Raw genomic sequence first — 22,104 nt, forward strand, 5'->3', positions numbered from 1 at the left:
AGGTCATGATCTCAGAGTCTTGAGATCAAGCCCCGCACTGGGCTCCACACTGAGCGTGAAACCTGCTTAAGATTCTCTCTCTCCCTCTCCTGCCTCTCCCCCCACCCCAATGCTCGCTTGCTCTCTCTCGCAAAAAAAAAAAAAAAAAAAAAATTAGTTGCTCTTTGAGACACCTGGATGGCTCAGTCGTTTAATGCATCTGACTCTTGATCACAGCTCAAGTCTTGATATCAGGCGTGAGTTCAAGCTCTGTGTTGGACTCCACGCTGGTCGTGGAGCCTACTTAAAAAAAATTGCTCTTTCAAACAAACATATCATGTAGGAATCTTTATTTAAAAAATAATTGCTTTCTCTTGGCAAGGATGCCCATTCCCACTGTTAGTGGGAATGCAAACTGGTGCGGCCACTCTGGAAGACAGTGTGGGGGTTCCCCAAAAAGTTAAAAATAGAACTACTCTGCCATCCAGCAATTGCACTACTAGGTATTTACTCAAATACTAGTTTGAAGGGCTACATGCACCCTGATGTTTATAGCAGCATTTTTAGTAGTAGCCAAACCATGGAAAGAGCCCAAATGTCCGTTGAGTAAAGAAGTTGCAGTGTGTGTGTGTGAACACACACACACACACTATGGAATATTACTCAGCCATCAGAAAGAATGAAATCTTGTCATTTGCAACAACGTGGATGGAGCTAGAATATTATGCTAAGCGAAATAAGTCAGAGAAAGACAAATCCCTTATGATTTCAAGAAACAGATGAACATGGGGTGGGTGGGGGTAAGAGGCAAACCAAGAAACAGACTCTTTTTTTTTTTTTTAAAGATTTTATTTATTTATTTTAGAGACAGAGCACAAGAGGGGGGAGCGGGAGAGGGAGAAGCAGACTCCCCGCTGAGCAGGGAGCCCGATGCGGGACTCCAGGATCATGACCTGAGCCGAAGGCAGTTGCTTAACCAACTGAGCCACCCAGGTGCCCCAAGAAACAGACTCTTAACTATAGAAAACAAACTGAGGGGGGCGCCTGGGTGGCTCAGTCATTAAGCGTCTGCCTTCGGCTCAGGTCATGATCCCAGGGTCCTGGGATCGAGCCCCGCATCGGGCTCCCTGCTCCGCGGGAAGCCTGCTTCTCCCTCTCGCACTCCCCCTGCTTGTGTTCCCTCTCTCGCTGTGTCTCTCTCTGTCAGATAAATAAATAAAATCTTTAAAAAAAAAAAAAGAAAAGAAAACAAACTGAGGGTTGCTGGAGGGAGGTGGCAGGGGATGGGTCAAATGGGTATTGGGGATTAAGGAGGGCACATGCTATGATGAGCACCAGGTTTTGTATGTAAGTGCTGAACCACTAAATCCTACACCTAAAATTAGTATTATACTGGGTGTTAACTAACTGGAATTTAAAACTTGGGGGAAAAAATCTAAAAAAAAATAATAATTGGTTTTTCAAGCAAACATATAATTACAGAATGCTTGAGAATCACCTCCAAAGATTCTGATTTGGTTGGGTTAGGGCAGAACCCAGGAATCTTTGTGGTTTTTTTAAAGATTTTATTTATTTATTTGACAGAGAGAGACCTAGTGAGAGAGGGAACACAAGCAGGGGGAGTGGGAGAGGGAGAAGTAGGCTTCCCGCCGAGCAGGGAACTGGATGTGGGGCTTGATCCCAGGACCCTTGGATCATAACCTGAGCCACCCAGGTTCCCCAGGAATCTGTTTTTAATAGGTAGTCGGGAGGATGCTGACCGTGTGGCCCCTGAGACCACAAGGAGAGATGTGGGTCTGGGGCTGGACTGTAGGAACAGTGTCTTACTCCATTTTGTCCCCTTATTGCCTAACTTGCTCCCTGCTAGAAGCATGGTGTTCGACACGTGGGCGGAATGAGTGACCCCGGAAGCACTGACTCGGTCAGGGCCACCCCGAGAAGTGGTGGCCCTAGAGAAGTGCCCCATGTTTCTTGCCCCTTCTCAGAGTGCCCTTTAGAGTACTTCGCATGAAACCCAACCTGACCTAAAACTCCCTGCAGCTAATGCTTTTTCGTTGTTTGATTTTAAATGGACCTTATACCAATGCCACCTTTCTTTGTTTCATAGGGAGAAAGAACAAGAAACACAAAAAGAGGAACGTTTGATGGAAGAAAAGAAAAAGAAAAAGCAGGAAGAAAAGAAAAAGAAGGAAGGTGCTCAGAAAAAGGTTTGGATGGCATTCCTGCTTCACTGCCTGTGATCATTGTGTGTCTCATTTGCATTGTCACAGCCATTAGGTTAGAGTTCCATTTTATGACCTCAAAATATCAATGTGCTAAAGCTATAATTAGCAAAAAATAGATGTTGTGCTAGCGAAATAAATACAGAGTGACAGCCACAGAATGTCTTTCTTAAGGAACTACAAATAGTAGAGCTGTGTTTTAAAGAAGTCTGATTTTTGTTTTTGGTGATTAAGAATGTCTGTGCTATTCCACTTACTGCGAACTGTCCAGAACAACCATGTCTGAGAAATGAGGAAAAGGGCCATGTAACTGATTTTATTAGGAAAGCTAGAAATAATTTTTGCAGGTTTGGGCAAATGTTCTTTTATAAATCCTATTGTTATTAAAAATTAAAAGTCCTTCTGTAAATCTTACCATCTCACTTAAATCTTACCTCATTTAATATACCAAGTTAGGCAATTTTTTGTTGGTCTTGCCTAGTTTAACATACCTTGTAATTTAAACTGTGTACCTTTTAGTTTATATTAAAATACAGAGCTCTGATGAGCTTCCGGATAGATTTTTTTTTTTTTGGCCTTTAGATCAATATCGGCATGTAATAGCATGTAGACAATTATACATTTTCCCTGTAATAAATTTTAATAAATTGGGCAAAAACTTGTTTTTAAAATTTCCAGTATTAAAATCTGCTTATAAACTTTCATAGATATGCACATTCTACACATTATTATTCCTAAAGAGTTTCTGATTTTTTTTTTTTCAGGCTGCTGATCAAAAAACCAAAGGTAAGTTTATTTTATTTGGGGGTGGTACATTGTATGGCAGTACCACACTTTTTGTGATGAAGATGACTTTTATTTTAATTGATAGTTAAAAACAAAGAACCTAACCCTGGCTTTGAACCTTTTGAATCTTCTTTTTATCATTCACTGTGCATTTCTTCATTTATCACTGGTTTCACATCTGCACTTCATTGGCATTGGTTTCATCTAAAATGCCTAAAGAATGTTATGTTTGCTTTCTGAACAATGCTTTTTACTTTTCCTTTGCTTTGCTTTCCACCAAACAAGGACTAAACTGATAAAGGTGATCCAATTTGAATAAGAACAGCCAAAAGATACTGAATTTTTTTGAAGCTTCCAATTTCTCTTTGCCGACTGTATAACAAAAAGAGGTATATTCTTTCTGTATTCCCTCTTTGCTTATTGATATATAGAAGATTTTTTTTTTTTTCCTAAGTCGAAAATTTACTTGTTAGTGTCTTAGCGGGTGTTGGAAACACAAGTAGTTCCCCCAGGAACAGAGGCGTCCCTGGGGTTTGCTGGAGAAGGGGCACAATGGCAGCAGCATTGGGAGCTTCTTCACCCTGTGCTTGCCCTGGTCAGGGGCTGTGCGAGGAGACGGGGCGTGTGCTCAGGAGCCACGTCCGCCAGCTCTGTTAAATCTGGGGCCAGTTACTTGATTTTTCCAAGCTGCAAGCTGCAAAATGGGAAAGCTGGTGAGTGGGCGGCTCCCACCTCAATAAAGCTCCTGTGAAGATTCAATGAGATCATGTATGAAAAGGGCTTGGTGCCCAGCACATAGTTAGTGCTTGGTAAAAGTGAGCTAGAATTAGTTGTTAGGATTTTCAAGATTCTGCGGGACGCATGTACACGGTGTGCGTGCAGGCACGAGTGCCAGAGAGACTTAGCAGCGTGCTGTTTGGGTGGTGCCACCACGAGTACTCTGCTTTGGTTTGGCATCTTGGGGTCTCCAAAGTAAAGTTTATGTATGTGACATCATTCGAACTTCATAACTGAGCAGGCCAGGTGTGAGGTGGCTTGAACCGGGCCTTCTGACCCCCATGCAGTGGGCCTCCCGGTGCCGGCACCAGGGTCACAGTAAGGTGGGATTTCGTGTAAAGTAAATATTAAAAGGCAGCCCAGTTCCCAGAAAGGACATTTGTCTCTCACTCTCAGAAGCAGTGTGAATGTATAGCACACTTTTTCAGAAGGTCCAGAGGGTTTTGGTACATAGTTGTGTTAGCAGTTATGATCTTGAATAAGGAAGAATGGTTTCTTCCACTTGCATTTAAAACTACGGGATTGTTGTTCTGAGTCATTTATTTCCTTTTTTTTTTTTAACATTCTGAGAAGTTTTTATAACCTGATTCAATACCAGCCGTATTCTCTTGTCATTGTCAATGTTTTCTCTTTGCTTATGGTCATATAATGATCCTGCCACACTACACAGAATTATTATTTCCCATTACTGTTCTGATGAGCATTTCCTTGCTTACTCCAAAGTCTACTGGTGTTTTCTCTTCTCCTTTTATCTTCTCTAAATTACTGCTCCTTTGGGTCCAATTTGTCATCAGCTGGCCTTAGCACACATAATAATAATAATGATTATTAATGTCTCCTAAACAGAAAAAAAAAAGCTTTTTAAATTATAAATAATCTAACAGTGCTGCTAGATAATTCATTAATGAATATTAGCAGTATCAAGGTTTAAATTTTTCTCAGATGCTCCATTATTACTGGGTCGAATCAAAATTAACTGCCTGCAGGAAGGTGGTTCTGAATTTCTGACTGGACATGTGTGTTGGACAACACAGGCTGGGCCTGCTGCTTCCCTTAATTAACACTCCCCCATCCCTTGCCCCTCAAAGAGCTGCACTGAGCAATTTGAAAGCCTTTGTATGAGCCTTTCCACAAAAAAAATAGTTTCTTGTAATTTCTGCTAAACATTGTCTTTGCATTATCAGGGACTCAAGAAAGAGGTAGCTGAGCACCACTACTTGTTATGCCTTTAGTGAGACTCGAGATGCTCTCACAGTTGTGGGAGGGCAATCAGATGTAATCTCACCTATATATTGTATTTCTGCTGTGGAGGACCTGGTATCTGAGTGTTGGACACTGTATAATGGGTTTTGCTTCGGTCATCAGTAATCTCCTTTATTTTGGGCACTGCCCTTAATTTGGGCACAGATAATAGTAGCTTTATATGTGATGTGATGACTGAGCCTAAATTTTCCATATTGTTTTCTGGGTTTTTTATGGATTTAATTTTTTTTAAGGATTAATTATAATACCCATAAACGTGAAGTAATTTAATTCATTGGTTTTGGCCAGATTTTCTAAAGTTCACAAAATAGAAAGATAAGTTTTCAAGCAAAAAGCTCAAAGTTAATTATATCATGTATGAAAGCAAGTATCTTGATGACCCACTATGTCTCAAACTCCATATGATTAATGCTTTATGATTTTGAGTCATATACTTTTATAAATTCATACATTATGATTAGACTCCTAATCTTGCTTGAAAGGACTATAAGTTTTGCATTTGGGTATTCAACTTTGCCATGCATTCAATTTGTAATGCTAATTTTAAGAAAATCTTTATGTGCTTTTGTTAATGTAAATCAGTTGAAACCATATTCTTTCAGTAGCCTTACATTGAGTGATAAAGGTTTTGGGGTCACAGATTATTTGCACTGTGCTGTATTCCTGTTAAGGCTCATTCTATACATGGTTTTCTCAGTATGAATGAAGGTGAGCATTGAAGTTTAAAGGGTGCCTTCCCAATTTCATAGTCAGATCTAGATGCGAATGAATACAAGTGAGAACCCACTTCTCTGTACTTCGCCAGGTAGGTGGCACTTTTTTTTCTTTTTAGCAGAGTTGGCTGAGTGCTATTTGCTCAGTTGTGAGCTATTTGCTCAACACAATATTCAGCAGTTAATTTTTATAAGGCATCACATCTCCTGAATTACACTGTGTAATAAAGTTGGCCAGATTCCTTGAGTTTACATGTATCCATGTTCACATCCACATAACCAAAACATATATTATTTTGACTATATGAGTTACCCTCAAAAGCAATAGCTAAAAGTCTAGTTAGTGTGCTTCGCACAGTGTATTTTATAATATATGGCATTTTGTTTGCCTGTCTGAAAAATTAATAAAATCTTAGCGTTTGAAGCATTCTTAGAGATTCTCCAGTTCCTTCATTGGTTTGGAAGTGAGATTCAGAGAGGTTAGTCTGCACACGTTTTGACAGCTAGACTTAGTGGCAGAACTAGAATCCTCATCTGGTGGCTGTCAGTTAAATATTTTTTCTGCTGTCATATGAAGGAGACATCAATATTGTATATCCATTATCAGTATAATCATTCATCTTAGGAAGTAACTTAGGATCTTTTCAAATAAGGCTGAAAGAAATTCCTAAGAGATTCATTATGTGAATTCTTTATGGGATGGTATCTTACAGGATTTTAAATATTAGATGTCTTTCTTTAGCCATGTTGCTCTATGTTTAAAGTAATTATTTAATTTTACTGTTAAATCCCTGACAGAAAAAAGATATAATACATTAATATTTTTTCTATGGGAACAAAAGAAAGTAAATTAAGATGTGGTATTTTTCCCCTAACACGTAGGCAACTTAAAAGGATAAAAATTACTGGAAAAAGAAAACAGCTAAGCAGGTACATACATATAAATTCTTCATTGAATTTTAGAAGGAAGGAAGTATAAATCTACTGGTGGCAGGGAGGCAACATAGTGCTCCTGTTACAAGCCCTTTAACAGCATCTTTTTTTTTTTTTTTTAAGATTTTATTTATTTATTGGACAGAGACACAGCAAGAGAGGGAACACAAGCAGGGGGAGTGGGAGAGGGAGAAGCAGGCTTCCCGCAGAGCAGGGAGCCCGATGTGGGGCTCGATCCCAGCACCCTGGGATCATGACCTGAGCCACCCAGGCGCCCCCAACAGCATCTTCTTTTATTTTTTTTTTTTTTAAGGATTTTATTGGGGGGAGAAAAGATTTTTTTTTTTTTTTTAAATACTCTCTACATCCAATGTGGAGCTTGAACTTACCCCAAGATCAAGATCCACATACTCCCAACGACTGAGCCAACCAGGTGCCCCTGAAGTTGGATTTTTAAAATTCATTTTTCTTTTTTTTATTGAGGAGTAATTTATAGTCAGAAACGTACAGGTTATTATCTGCACAATTCAGGTATAAATATTAAAAAATGGCATAAATAAGTGGAGTAGAGTACATTGTTTTGTGTCCAACTTCAAATAATCCAATAGCTCAAGGTGGGTGTCAAGCTTAAGGGATTCTCTTCTTATTTTATTTTTTTGTTATTAACATATAATGTATTATTTGTTTCAGGGATACAGGTCTGTGATTCATCAGTCTTACACAATTCACAGTGCTCACCACAACACAAAACCTCCCCAGTGTCCGTCACCCAGCCACCCCATCTCTCCCACCCCCCTCCACTCCAGCAGCCCTCAGTTTGTTTCCTGAGATTAAGAGTCTCTTATGGTTTGTCTCCCTCTCTGGTTTCTTCTTGTTTCAGTTTTTCCTCTCTTCCCCTATGATCCTCTGCCTTGTTTCTCAGATTCCACATATCAGTGAGATAATATGATAATTGTCTTTCTCTGATTGACTTATTTCGATTAGCATAATACCTTCTAGTTCCATCCACGTCCTTGCAAATAGTAAGATTTCTTTTTTTTTTTTATGGCGTAATATTCCATTGTATATATATACCCCATCTTCTTTATCCAGTCATCTGTCGATGGCCATCTGGGCTCTTTCCATAGTTTGGCTATTGTGGACATGGCTGCTATAAATATTGGGGTGCAGGTGCTCCTTCAGATTACTACATTTGTACCTTTGGGGTAAATACCCAGTAGTGCAATTGTAACAGCATCTTCTTGAGGGCCCTTCTGCTTAGTCTCAGATAAAGCAGAAGTCCATGTCTCTGATTAGGTTAACTAAACTGTAATGTTAAATATAAAGGCAGTTCGAAGTTTAGAGAAAGTTACAATTTATAGCTCCAAAGGAAGCTGATAGTCTGCTCTCTGAGAAATCACTTAACAGATTACTTTCTTTGCTTTGCTTTTTTTAACCACTTTATTGAGTTAAATTGGCACACAGTAAACTACATGTATTTAAAGAGAACAGTTTAGTAAGTCTTGGTATGTGCGTACCTGTGAAACCATCCCCACAGTCAAGACAATAATCCATCACTCCTGGAAGTCTCCCTGCACCCCTGCCAACCCAGTTCTCAGGCCCTCCCCACCTTCATCGGTCCATAGGCAAACACTGATCTGCTTCCCATCACTACAGGTTTTCTTTTCTAGACTCCAGTTAGAGCAATGGAACCACGCAGGATGCACTCTTGGCTTCTTTCACTCGGAGTAATGCTTTTGAGGTTTGTCCCTGTTGTGTATATCAGCAGTTCACTTCTTTTTATTGCTGAGCGGGGTTCTATGGTTTGGATATATCACAATTTGTTTGTCCTTTTACCTGGTCATGGACATTTGAGTTGTTTCTCATTTTTAGCTCTCGTGAATAAAGCTTCTATGAACTTTGGTATACAAGTCTCCATAAGGATATGTGCTTTGCTTTTTCTGTGGTAAATATGTAGGAATAGAATGGCTGGATCTTAGGGTAGATGTATGTTTAACCTTCAAGAATCTGCAAAACCTTTTCAAAGTGGTTATACCACTTCCCAGTGCTACATCCTTACCAATACTTGGAAAATCAGTCTTGATCCTTGTAGAGGTGTGTGGTGATCTCTTATTGTGCTTTTGATTTGAGTTTCTGTAATGACTGGTGGTGTGGAATGTTATTCTCATGTGCTTTTTTGCTGTGTATCATTGGTGAATATTCAAATATTTTGCTACTTTTTAAAAAGTTGAGTTACTTGCTTTCTTATTCCAGATTGGTTTCTAATACTACATTGACCTCTAGAGTCAGGCAGAAAGACTCATCACTGCAGCTTAGCTTCCTTCGTAATCCATCATTTCCCTTTCTCTCCATGTGCACAGCTATTTGTAATACAGTAATTTCAGAAAATGCGCACTTTTAACTGCGATCACATTTTGTCTTGCTTTTAACACACCTAAAGATTGCATTAATAAATGAGCTGTTAGTCACATTTTGCTATCTAGAGTTGTCAAGTTAGTTCATTAATTAAACAAACAATTAACAAATACCTGTCAGACAGCAGAGGTAAGTTCCCTGTTCTCAAAGAGATGTATTAGGAGGAAGAGTTAGATATATAAGAAAATGAATGCACTAAAGTGTTCTGAGGGTTGTGATACATTTATCCCACATCTTCTACCTGAAAGGATTTAAGTACATTCACTTGGTCATGTTTCTATTCATTGTTTATGTCCCTGTAAGAAAAGATGGCCTGTTTTAAAAAATAAATGAGAAAACTGGGAGAAAGGCAAAAACTGCTTTAGAATGAGATGAATGCACGCTAGAGTTGGCCACTTTCCCGGTTGTCCCCAAGTTAGCCATGAAAATGAGATTGGGGGGGTACCTTATCCCAGCCGTTCTGAACCCACCCATGAGGCCAGTAGAATTGAGCACTCTTAACAGCCTATCCGACCAAAAAAAAGGAGTTGAAACTGGAGAGGTGGAGGGCAGGGAGACCAGCTCATAGAGTCCATCTTAGGACTTCAGATTTGACCTTTCAGACCAGAGGGAGCCACTGGAGATTTTAAGTGGGAGTGACTTCATGAGATTTATATTTTAGAAAGATCATGGAACATGCCAGATTGAAGATGAATCAGACAGTTGGAGAGGGAGCTGGATGCAGCTGGTACAGTTAGACTGCTCCACACTTCACACTCAAGATGACAGCTCCGTGGTGAGGGTGCACAGGAAGGGTCGTGTGGTAGAGCCAGCAGAACTTGGGAGACCAACTGGGTTACTCATGTGATCCAGCAGATACTTATCAAACACCGGTTTGCCTGGCACTGTTTGGTATGGGGAGAAAAAGATTTAAAAAAAAAAAAACAACAGATATGCTTTGCACCCCCTTGTAGCTTCGAATCTTATGGAGAATGGGCAGAAACATCAGTCACGATGCTGTGTGTGTCAGAACTGACTGGGATGGCTACTGTGAAGGAAAGGAACATTGTCACATGAATGCATAGAACATAAAAACTGGAACCAGGCTGCAGTGAACGAAGGCATCCCAAGTGATGCTGAATCAAGGTCCGAAGGATGGAGAGAAGGCAGCTAGGCCAGTTGGGGTTAGGCCAGGGAAAGTAGAGAGAGGACTCACGGGCTTCCACATTCGGAGGGAACAGCATTTGCAAAGGCTAGCTGGCCCGTGTGGCATTCTCCAGGAACTAAAACAAAAAGTTGGCATAGAAGGTGAGTTGTCAGCAAGGGGGAGAGTGGTGTCAGTGAGGCTAAGGTAGGTGGGGACCTAGTGTGCACAGGGCATGTAGAGGTGGAATATTCCTTTTTTTTTTTTTAAGATTGTATTTATCTGACAGAGCAAGAGCGCACAAGCAGGGTGGGCAGCGGAGGGAGAGAGAGAAACGGGCTCCCTGCTGAGCAGGGAGCCCGACACAGGGCTTGATCCCAGGATCCTGGGATCATGACCTGAGCAGAAGGCAGACACTTAACCATCTGAGCCACCCAGGCGCCCCTGGAATATTCCTTCTCTTTTCTTTTCTTTTTTTTTTTTTTTAGATTTTATTTATTTATTTGACAGAGACACAGCGAGAGAGGGAACACAAGTGGGGGAGTGGGAGAGGGAGAAGCAGGCTTCCCGCTGAGCAGGCAGCCTGATGCGGGGCTCGATCCCAGGACCCTGGGATCATGACCTGAGCCAAAGGCAGATGCTTAACAACTGAGCCACCCAGGTGCCCCTGGAATATTCCTTTTCAAAATCAGATTGCAACATGGCCGATTCCCCATCCCTCTTGGACTAAATGTTGGCATAGTCTGACTCGGGCTCCCTCTTCTGGCAGGCTCTTGGATTCTGCACTTTTGGAGGACAAACATCCCAGGATTATTGCTGGTCCACGATTTTTACATTTATTAAAGAAAACACACACACAATCCTACCACACAGGGCAGTATGCATGCCCTGAGAGAACACATTTCAGACATGATTCCACTTAAACCCTCTGTGTTTCATGAGATTTAGGATTTGATGTTTTTCAAGAGCTTGTTCAGTTACGGATGATTGAGCGTGGAAAGAGACGAGGTTAGGCTGGAAGGGAGAAAGCTGAGAAGCTGTGCACTCAGTGGACTCTGTTCACTGTCTGTCCAGTGTGCCTCGTTTGGGGAGTATTTCTAGTTAATGTTACATATTGAAAAGATGATAGAAAAGCCAATATAAAAAAAAAAAAAAAGAAAAGCCAATATGTACTAGTGCTGTATTTGTTACTTGGCTTTAACATACGCTGTTATCAAAAGTTTCTATTTTGATCTTCTAAATCTGCCGGCTGTTGCTTAAAAGAACTTAGAAATATTTGCCTGTATGATAAATAGTACATTTTTTTAAAGTAGAAGAATCCAAGGCCCAAAACGAAGTAATCTTCTAATAAAACGATTCTTACTGTTAGTAGTCATTATTAAAGTAAATTTACTTTAACATTCATATTATACAGTCTGATATACTAAGAGTAGCATTTAATGTAATTTCATGCTTTTTAGAGAGGTAACTGTAGTACATTAGAATAGAAAATATTTCTGAACAGCATTCTCTCATTAGCAACAGGCACTAAGATAATGTAGTTTAGTAGTTAATGAGTTTGTGCTCATTTTGAGTTGAGCTCCCGAAGTTGCCATGGTGACAGATCAGCCAGTAGCCATCAACAGAACACACAGAAGGCCACTGCTTGGTACCCCTCCGGAACTGCCAATAAACACAGCAGATGGACCCTCCTGCACATCGCTGTCTTCCCCTCGCCTCTAGTTGTTCTAAGGAGCTTCTCACTACAGCGTTGGCTGCTTTGTAGGTTACAGAAGAGATTGTAATAATGAAAATCTTCCTTGGAATCACAGATTATTTTAGCCCAGGAAAATAGTTCTCTTTTATAGTTGTTTAAGTAAGTGTAAATTTTAAATTTTAAGAAACTCTGAATCGTTGAGCATATATTCTGAAATAGCTAGAATTAATGCATGATTTTTGAATATTTTTCTTCTGTCATTGTGTGGTATCTGTACAGGAGAGAAATTCTATGTTTTATCATACAAAAACTTCTATTTCTTAACTTCTAAGATGCCACCAGTTAAAGAACATCATTGTTCTAATGTCTGACCTACAGATGCAGTTGGAGGGCCAATGAGGAAACTGTGTTAAATTTATACACTAATTGTAAGATGCATGCAAATTTCAGAAATAAGACATGTTAACATGTCCCTCTAGGTTGGCATTTATCTATAAAGAATTACTTTTAAAATACACCATTGCATGCTTATAGCTGTCAGTGTGCTTTAGGCTTTATCGTGGTAGCCCAGGAGATTCTGATGGAGGGCATGTGTAAGGAAGTCCCATTATGGTAAACGCCATTACAAGGAAACCGTTGTTGAATATCTAGGTCATGACCACACACCATGATGTTGTCTAGGTGAGTGAAAGAGCTGAATATTCTACTTGCTAAAAAAGGATCTGTGCTCTTAATCAGAGTTTAGTTGAAGTGTATAGAAACCACTCTAGCTTTTTTTAAGTACAGGGAATTGAGTGCTTATAAAACCATTGCGAGGCCAGAGGGAGGGGGCACCCCCTGAGCTGGGCCTCTAGAAATGATTCCCCACAGAGTCATCCCAAAGAGCTGCTCCTTGGGAAAGGATCAGGAGGCCTCACTGGCACTGTTGACTCCAGTGCACAGTTGTCACCGCCGCAGCCCAGTGACCGGGAAGCTGCCGTCAGCACTGTCTCCCACCGCCACTAAGGCAGTGAATGGGAACTAGGACCCTGCCTAGAAACGTCCACCATTTCTAGGGCTATGCGTACAGTCAGTGCTGGGGTAGCAGACAGAGAGCAGCGAGGTCACTGCCTGCCAGATCGCATGAGGTCTGATCCACAACTGGGGCCTCCTTGCAGCTAGGAGCCAGACGTGTCAGTCCTGCCCCTGGTGTGCATGTTGGGGGGTGGGGGGCAGGGAGAGACAGCTTTGACTACTGCCCTGGAACGTTTTTAAAAATGATGGAATGGATGACTGCTCATTAACTTTTGTATAGTGTTTGACACTTTCCAGACGGTAGAAATGTGAGACCCAAATTAAATGGGGAGGTTTAGGGCCAGACGAGAGATGTAATTCTCCAGTCCTGAGTACAGCTGTGAGTATCTGTGCTAAGTTACCACATTGCTTCTGTCAAGAATCTCTGCCTACCTGCCTCCCTTCTTTAGTTAGTTCACTAATTGCAGTTCATGTCTCATGTGACTTAGAGTTTTGTTCATCAGCCTAAAATCCTTCCCATTGCTTCCGAGAGGGGAAAAGGAGTGAGGAGGATTATTAAGACTGGCCAAGACTTGACCAAACTTCAGTCAGGCTCCTAGACCATCTCCTAGGCCCGTCCATGCACTTCCTTATAAAATCCAGTTTTAGCAAGAACCCTGCTACGTCATGGGCGCCTGGGTGGCTCAGTCGTTAAGCGTCTGCCTTCGGCTCAGGTCATGATCCCAGGGTCCTGGGATCGAGCCCCGCATCGGGCTCCCTGCTCGGCGGGAAGCCTGCTTCTCCCTCTCCCACTCCCCCTGCTTGTGTTCCTGCTCTCGCTGTCTCTCTCTGTGTCAAATAAATAAATAAAATCTTAAAAAAAAAAAAAGAACCCTGCTACGTCAGCTTCACCAGAAGCCCCCTCTGCTTCCCGGATGTCTGACCAGGTTCCTCATCCTCCACTGGCCCCCGGGTGATGCCTGACACCCTGGCTGGCCTTCAGCGAGAATCCTGCTAGATAAGTTTAGCCAGGAGCCCCCTTACCCTCTACGTTTCCTCTTAGTGGTTTTCCATTCGCTGCTCCACTCCCGTGCTCCCTGGCTATAAATTCCTGCCTGTCCCCGCTGCACTCAGAGTCGAGCCCAATCTCTCTCCCCCACTGTAAATCCCAGCACACGGTCCCTACGCCCATCAGCCCATCGTGAGGGTCCTGGATGGAGCTGCGTCACCATCCTTAACAAGTGTCCTTGCATGTTTTTCCTTTACCGTAATAAACGTTTATAGTGCACTTATGTGCTAGATATTGTTCTGAACAGTTCTTTACATATATTAACATTCACTCCTCAAAGAACCTTCTCAGTAAGGTACTCTGACCCCCGTTTTATCCCCCACTTAATCCACATTTTACAGATGGTACAACTGAGTGACAGGTTAAGTAACTTACCCAGGGTCACCAGCCAGTAAGGGGCAGAGCTGAAATTTAAACCCCAAGTCCGTACCCACAGCCACTACACTGTATCTCTAGAGAGGTGCTTGGAAATGATAAAGCTCAAGTTGTTCATGGGGAGAATTTCTTTAGTATACAGTCAGGGAGGGATGGGAAGATGGGGCTTTGGTGGAATCGGTGACATTTTATGTCTAAGCTAGAGATTGGGTACGTGAAGGTTTGTTGATTATTTGGAATTTATGCCTTTTGTACATCTTAAGTATTTCCAAATAAATTTTTTTTTAAGATTTTATTTATTTGAGAGAGAGCATGCGCACGCACACAAGCGGCGGGGGGGGGGGGGGGACAGGCAGTGGGGGAGGGAGAAGCAGAATCCCCACTGAGCAGGGAGCCTGATGCGGGGCTCCATCCCAGGACCCTGGGATCACGACCTGAGCCGAAGCAGACACTTAACAGACTGAGCCACCTAGGCGCCCTTCCAAATAAATTTTTAGAGAAGAGAATGTCATGGTAGTATGACTTGGGTAATAAGATGGAAATGTCTTGGTGCACCGGGCACCTCTGCTCCCTGCTCTGTTAAGTCCCTGGTGAGGAAGGGAAGGTGGGCCTTGATGGAAACCTAACATCCCAAGGGTGCCCCCGCAGGATTTGTGGAGTGGAGCAAGGAGGGGGCCTGCTGCTGGGGGCCGTGGCTACCATGTTGTTTCCTTTACCTGTGAAGGTGACAAGGGGCACGCAGATAGGACCCCCTGGCTCTAGAGCCTGCACAGACAGGCTGTTGATCAAGGTCAGCTGCTTGTTGAGTTTAAATAGCAGTGAAAGAGTATGTCAACTCTCCATGAACTTATAATCAGAAGAGCCTGTTCCTGGAGAATTTCTCCCCGAAACCGAAGGCTCCAGACTCCTCTGTGTGCTACAGCCAGAACAGGAACATCCTGGGGGCTCTCCCAGCTACTGGCCACCAGGTAGATTCCATACTCCTTACAGAGCCTACACCTGCCTCTCCAGCCTCAGGCCCAGCCGCTCTCCCTTGAGGCACCAAACTCCAGCCACAATGGCATGGTTTCAGCCCGTGACAGCACGAAAGCTCCTTCTCAGGTCAGGACCTTCCCCACACTGTGCCAGCTGGCGGATGTGAGCTCGAGTAGCCCGCACATGCACACAAGCTTGGGTGTGCACGCACACACGCTTCACCTGGCCGGCGGTTCTCCAGGCCCAGCCTCATTGTCACTTCCTCACCAGAATTAGCTTCTTTGGCCCACTGTTACTCTTGTCATGCTTACCACAGCGAGTACTTGTGTATTTGTGGAATCATAATCTCTTACTAGATTATAAACTACAAGGACAGGAACCATATGTTTTCTACAGTATACCCAGTGTCTGGCACAAAACTGGCATCCATTAAACATGACCTAAATACATAAATACGGAGAGGGTACATGAGGGTACAGGCGGTAAAAAGAATGCTAGACAGAGAAAGCCAGCAGACAGTGATTTGACCCCTGACTCCTGTGCCCTGCGCCCCTGGTTTTCCAGAGCACCTAACCTCTGCAGTTTCGTATCTCACCATGCGGCCTTTCTTTCCTTCTTGCCCTGCTGAGACGTGAGCTCCATGGGCGGGAGTCTGCCTTTTCTGTTCTCGGGCATTGCCCCAGCGCCCAGAAGAGCGGCTGGCTCTAGGAGGGCTTAGTGTGCGCAGGCGAGGGACCGCCTCTGCCTCTGTAGGAGGGAGCTGGCTGGTGTCAGGGTTTCAAAGCGTGTAGGAAAAGTTTCCAGCAGTTCAAATAAGGGAATTTTGGCATAGCATGTTAGATTATCAGAGGGCTGCTGGGCAGCAGTGGGGGCTTAGAGCAGCATTGGTGGGTGGTAGGTCTCGTTCCTTGAGCCTGCAGCGTCAGGCGGTCTGCAGACCACACCGGAGGTTGGGATGGTGCAAAGGTGTGGGTGGCAGAGGGAAAGGCCACTGTCCCAGGGGGTGCCGGGTGGTGGAACTGAAGCTCACACACTGAGACGTGTTGACCAGTGGGATAAAACTTAAGGAGGCTGCGGCAACAAGGGAAGTTCCTGCTCTTGGTCTCCTTGTCAAAGTTTGAAGAGGAGCTCCTTCTAAATCTGCCCTCCAGAGCCCCGAAAGGCCAGTTTGAACTTCCTGCCCACACCGTAGCCTGCTGTTTGAGGAGAGCAGTAGTAGGAATTTAGAAGCTCTGTGGGCCCTGTTATGACAGTGCCCTCTGAAAATTTTAACTGAAAGCAGAAAATTGTTTTAAAGAAGCCTTGGTTTCTCAGAGGATGGTTTCATGTCTGCCTTTTCCCCAGCAGGTGTCGCTGTCATTTGGTAGTTTACTGGGGAGAGGCGAGATCTGGGAGAGTTGGCCCACACACCAGTAAGCTGGCTGCTGTCTTCATGTTCTCTGAGTCAGTGACTTGTTGACGGTCCCTAAATAAAATCAAGCTGAAATTCTCAGCCTGTGTTCTGCTGCTCTATTAAAACAGTGATGTGTAGGATAGACTCGTCTGTGAGCCTCTGTTGAGGGATAGGCTTAGACGCAGGTGAGTTTGAGAAGAGCAGTGTCACGATGACTCGGATACCTACTCTTTCTTTGGGCGGTGAGAGATGGAGTAATTTGTATCTGAAGAGAGTAGATGGCTGGTCAGAAACTGCCCATTTGGTTTATCTATATTATTATACGAACATACCAGATTTTGAGATCCTCCACTTAAAATTGAGATTATGTGAGTTAGCTGTTAGTTTTCAAAGATCTGAAACATACTGGTTTACACCAGAGAAGCTTTATCACTCTCTCATATAAAAGAGGCTCAACAGGGTCAGAATTCTTGGTTCCTTCTACCTCATCACTCTGCTATGTGAGGCTTCTCTTCCCTTTCCTTCAGACTTTTCCTACAAAGGACCAGAAAGCAACTGTTTTAGACTTTGCTGGCCTTGTCTGGTCTCTGTCACATATTCCCCATTGTTCTTTCCCCACCTTTCAAAAATGTGAGAAACATTTAGTTCACCGGCTGGCTCCTGCCCTGTGCAGCCCTCTCCCCTTCAGAGGGGCGACTGGTTTGGGATTCTTTGACTCTTAAAATGAGACTATAAAAGTGACCACACATCATGTAGTGCAGACGACATGAGGAAAATGGAGTATTCCATATTCAGATATCTTAGGATTGGTGCTTTATATTCAAAACTAGTTACCTATTGATAACATTTATTTATTATACTTCTTTAAAGCCAGCGACTGATAGCATTCATTTATTCATATATCATTCATATTAGCCTTCTTCATTTCTGTAGCACGAACTCCTTTTCCCCTAAATATTTTGAAGAGAGACAGCCCTGCGTTTGTCTTCTGATGTTTTTGAGAAGATGACAGCGGTGTAGTGGAAGAGCGTGGCTGGCGCTCAGAGACGAGGCGCCAGTGCATCTTGGTCAGCTCACTTGGGCCCTGGAGTCTGTGTGGAGGAAGGCGGGGCAGGGTGATTTCTTAGGTCCTTGCCAGTTGTTTCCATCGGATTCTGAGTTCAGGCAGATTTTCTGCATTTCCGTTCTTTGAAAAGGCTGGGTGACAGTCGACGGAAGTACTTGACTCTTGTGGGCTCTGGCCTCCAGGGTCAGTTACTACAAAAGAGAAGGAGGGTTTTCCACAGCAAGGGTAGGTAGAGCTCTGTAGCTTACTAATAGTTCTCTTTCCTCATTCTGTCCCTCTTGCTTCTCCTTCTCTTCCTCCTTTTCTTCTGCGGCTGCTGCTTTTGAATTTTGTAGTAAAAGAACCAATTGTGTTCATACCCTGAGCTTCCTAAGAGGCAGTAGCTGGGTCTAGAGTAAAACCTTTGGGCCAGATACATTAAAATGTGTAATAAAGCAAAATGGTAGCATGCTGATCACATATTTTTATTTTTTTAAAAAAGACTTTATTTAGAGAGAGTGTGAGCTGGGGGAGGGGCAGAAGAAGAGGGAGAGAGAGAGAGAGAATCACAGACTCCGCGCTGAGCGCAGAGACCAACTTGGGGCTCGATTCCATGACCCCAAGATCATGACCAGACCTGAAATCAAGAGTCGGAGCCTTAACTGACTGAGCCACCCAGGTGCCTCCATGCTAATCACATATTTTTAAATAAATTTAGTGGTGGTGTTTCCCAGACAGATGTACTTCTGCTCTGCTCTCAATTTCATTTGCGGAGTTGTAATGGAAAGTTGCTGTTGAGAGAGATACAGCAAGTTTGCTTTAATTAATAGATTTGGGTTTTTTTAATCAAAGTATAATTAGTGTTCTATTAGTTTTCAGGTGTACAGTCTAGTGATTACTCCATGCTCATCATGCTAAGTGTACTCCTAATCCCTTTCACGTGATTCACTCATCCCCCACCCCTCTCCCCTCCGGGAACCTCCAGTTTGTGTTCTGTATTTTAGAGTCTGTTTTTTTGTCTCTTTATTTTCTTTATTTGCTCATTTGTTTTGTTTCTTAAATTCCACATATGAGTGAAATCATACGGTATTTGTCTTTCTCTGACTGACTTCTTTCACTTAGCATTATACCCTCTAGGTCCATCCATGTTGTCACAAATGGCAAGATCTAATTCTTTACTGTGGCTGAGTAATATTCCAGTGTCATATGTGTTTGTGTGTGTGTGTATGTGTGTGTGTACCACATCTTCTTTATCTGTTTATCAGTGAACACTTGGGCTGCTTCCATATCTTGGCTATTGTAAATAATGCTGCAGTAAACATAGGGGTTCATATATCTTTCCAAGTGAGTGTTTCCATTTTCTTTGGGTAATTCCCAGTAGTGGAATTACTGGATCATATGGTCATTCTATTTTTATTTATTTTTTTAGAGAGAGGGAGAAAGGGGAGGGAGAGAGAGAATCTTAAGCAGACTCTATGCCCGTGCAGAGTCCGACATGGGGCTCCATCTCACCACCCTGAGATCATGACCTGAAATCAAGAGTCAGACGCTTAACTGACTGAGCCACCCAAGTGCCCCTATTTTTAATTTTTTGAGGAACATCCATACTCTTTTCCACAGTGGCTGCACCGGTTTGCATTCCCGCCAACAGTGCACGAGAGTTCCTAATAGACTTTTTTTTTTAGAGCAGTTTTTGGTTGACGGAAAGATTGCGCAGAAAGTATAGAGTTCCCACAATACTTCCTCTCCCCACCCCTAACACATCCTCAGTTTCTCCCATTATGAACTTCGGCCTTGAACTTGGATTTGTTGGATTCAATGAACCAATATTGATACATTATTATTAACTAAAGTCCACAGTTTACATTTGCGTTAACTTTGTATTATGCAGTTCTAATGGGTTTTGACAAGTGCTAATGTCATATATTCACAATTAAAGTATCAAACTGATTTACTGCCCTGAATGTCCCCTGTGCTGTACCTCTTCTGCCCTCCCCAAGCCCTTGTCAACCACTGATGGTTTCACTGTCTCCATAGTTTTGCCTTTTCCACAATGTTACATAGTAGGAAGTGTAGACTATGAAGCCTTTTCAGACTGGCTTCTTTTACTTAGCAGTAGGCATGTAAGATTCCTTCATTTCTTGTCGGGACTTGATAGCTCATTTTTTTTAAATGTGAATTTTCCATTGTACAGGTGTTCCAGTTCCTTTATCCATCACCTATAGAAGGACATCTCAGTTGCTTCCCATTTGGGGCAACTAGGAATAAAACTGTTCTAAACACTCCTGTGAAGGTTTGTGTAGATAGAAGTTTTCAACTCACTGGGGTAAATACTTAGGAACTTCTGCTATTTTAATTAGCTAAAGACCAGTGTCAGAAAAAAATACATTTGAAAGCCCCTGTGTTTAAAAATCAACCTATAATAGGTTTTATAGGTTTTTGTTTGTTTTTTTTTAAGGAAAGATAGAATGGGTGTTCATTTCCTGTGCCTTTGAGTTGAAGGTGAATAACCATCAAATCTAAGTAAATTATAAAAAATGTTCCACGTCTGTAGCAAGGCCAGGGAAATAGGAGCAGAGAGGCAGAACATGGGTAAGAGAAACTCTGCACTCGGAAGGGATAGCCATCACAGAACTAAAGCCGCGTGCCACATCCTTTGTTCTTCCCTTAGAAAATCCTAGGTATTCAGAGTTGGAAGGAACCCCAGGGAGTCAGCTGTTGATTGTGAGATCATATACCATATACCATATCATACACCATATACCATCATATTCATATACCAAGAAAGAAAAAACACTGCCAATTGACTGACGTGTCCTCAATGGTAGGACACATCGTGATGTAAATGCTATTAACATATGAAGAAATGTAAGTCTTAGAACTGGTAAAATACAGTATTCACCACAGATGGAGTAACAGGCATGGGACAAAGAACAGTATGATGCTCACGTATTTGGAGTGGCAGAAACTTGAAGGTTTTGCCTAATGGCTTTTATTCCTTCTGGAAGGTAGTCAGAGTTCATCTTCTGAGGAGGAGGAGCTAAAGGAAGGCCTTAGCGGCTCCAGAGTGGAAGGTCTTTGAGTGAGTCATTGACAACAGTGGAACCCAGCAGACCAGGAAATGGTAGAATGGCTGGGAAGCACTGAGGGTGCCCTGGGTTAGGGACACAAACTCATAGTGACACCAGACTACATGGCTGTGATCTGAGTCAGGAGTGGAGAGAGTGGACAGTGGCTTCATCTAGGATTAAGGGTTTGCTGGGCAGGGCGACAGAAGAACAGTGGGCAGAGGCCTTGCAGACGCAGACTGTGAGATAGTGCAGAGCCCATGCTGGAAGACGAGAAATGCAGGCCGACAGTAACATTTTGTGTTCCCCCCAGGATTGACTGGAAATATTTTTATAATGTTACTTACACTTTTTAGATACACACCGAACTAGGTATAAACTCATTTTACATAAAGACATTTACAAATTAAGTAGAAAAAAAACCCCATTTTTTCAAACAATAAGGTAGGGGCACCTGGGTGGCACATTTGATTGAGCAGTCAACTCTTGGTTTTGGCTCAGGTCGTGATCTCAGGGTCGTGGGATCAAGCCCTGCATTGGGTTCCACACTCAGTGCGGAGTCTGCTTGAGATTCTCTCTCCCTCTCCCTCAACCCCGCCCCCGCACCTCAAATAAATAAATAAATCCTTTGGGGGCACCTGGGTGGTTCAGTCAGTTAAGCATCTGCCTTTGGCTCAGGTCAATATCTCAGGGTCTTGGGATCGAGCCCCACATCGGGCTCCCTGCTGAGCTGCTTTCTCTCCCTGCTTCTTTCTCTCCCTCTGACACCACCACCTCCTGCTCATGTGCTCTCTCTCAAATAAATAAATAAAATCTTTTTTTAAAAAAAGGTAAATGTTATGCCCTGGATGTTCATGTTTCAAGTTCAAGATGGGAACAACTTGAGGCTCAAATCTTTGCATTTCATGTGTCTGTGCTCCCTTAGGAATGCAGGGTTACTATCAAATCACCTTCGCATTTGGCATGCTTATTAGTAATAGTACAGCCCTATCAAGGCTACCACTCAGCTCCCCTGCTCCTCCTTTCTGTTGAAATTGCTGTGGAACTTTTGTTTATGCAACACTCAGATGGCATTTTGGCTTTCACTTAATTCAAGTGCATCATTTGCAAGTTAGCCCACCTGTATGCTTTTCCAGCAAATCTGTAACAGAGTAGTGCTAGCAACGTACCACCATGGGTGCTTTAATCGGATAACACAGAATGCACGTGTGTGTATTGTCATCAGAATTAAAACAAAAATAGATATAAATTGATGGGCATCTAAGATCCCTTAATTTGA

General features: G+C 42.7%; 1 protein-coding gene across 12 annotated transcripts in view; it reads left to right on the plus strand.

The window, feature by feature from the left end:
* The window catches only part of TNRC6C (trinucleotide repeat containing adaptor 6C), a 153,796-nt gene that overhangs the window by 50,534 nt on the left and 81,158 nt on the right, over positions 1–22,104 (plus strand). For all 12 annotated transcript variants that reach the window (XM_064582323.1, XM_064582320.1, XM_064582322.1 and 9 more), the window contains 2 exons: positions 2,087–2,186; positions 2,966–2,987. In XM_064582323.1, coding sequence (XP_064438393.1) covers positions 2,124–2,186; positions 2,966–2,987 — 85 coding nt within the window. In that variant the 5' untranslated portion in view covers positions 2,087–2,123. The remainder of the gene's footprint in view (positions 1–2,086; positions 2,187–2,965; positions 2,988–22,104) is intronic.

Source organism: Mirounga angustirostris, unplaced genomic scaffold, assembly GCF_029215605.1.
Source record: "Mirounga angustirostris isolate CCGP_5_RB_7025 unplaced genomic scaffold, mMirAng1.0.hap1 SCAF_17, whole genome shotgun sequence".
In the NCBI taxonomy this organism is placed as follows: domain Eukaryota; kingdom Metazoa; phylum Chordata; class Mammalia; order Carnivora; family Phocidae; genus Mirounga; species Mirounga angustirostris.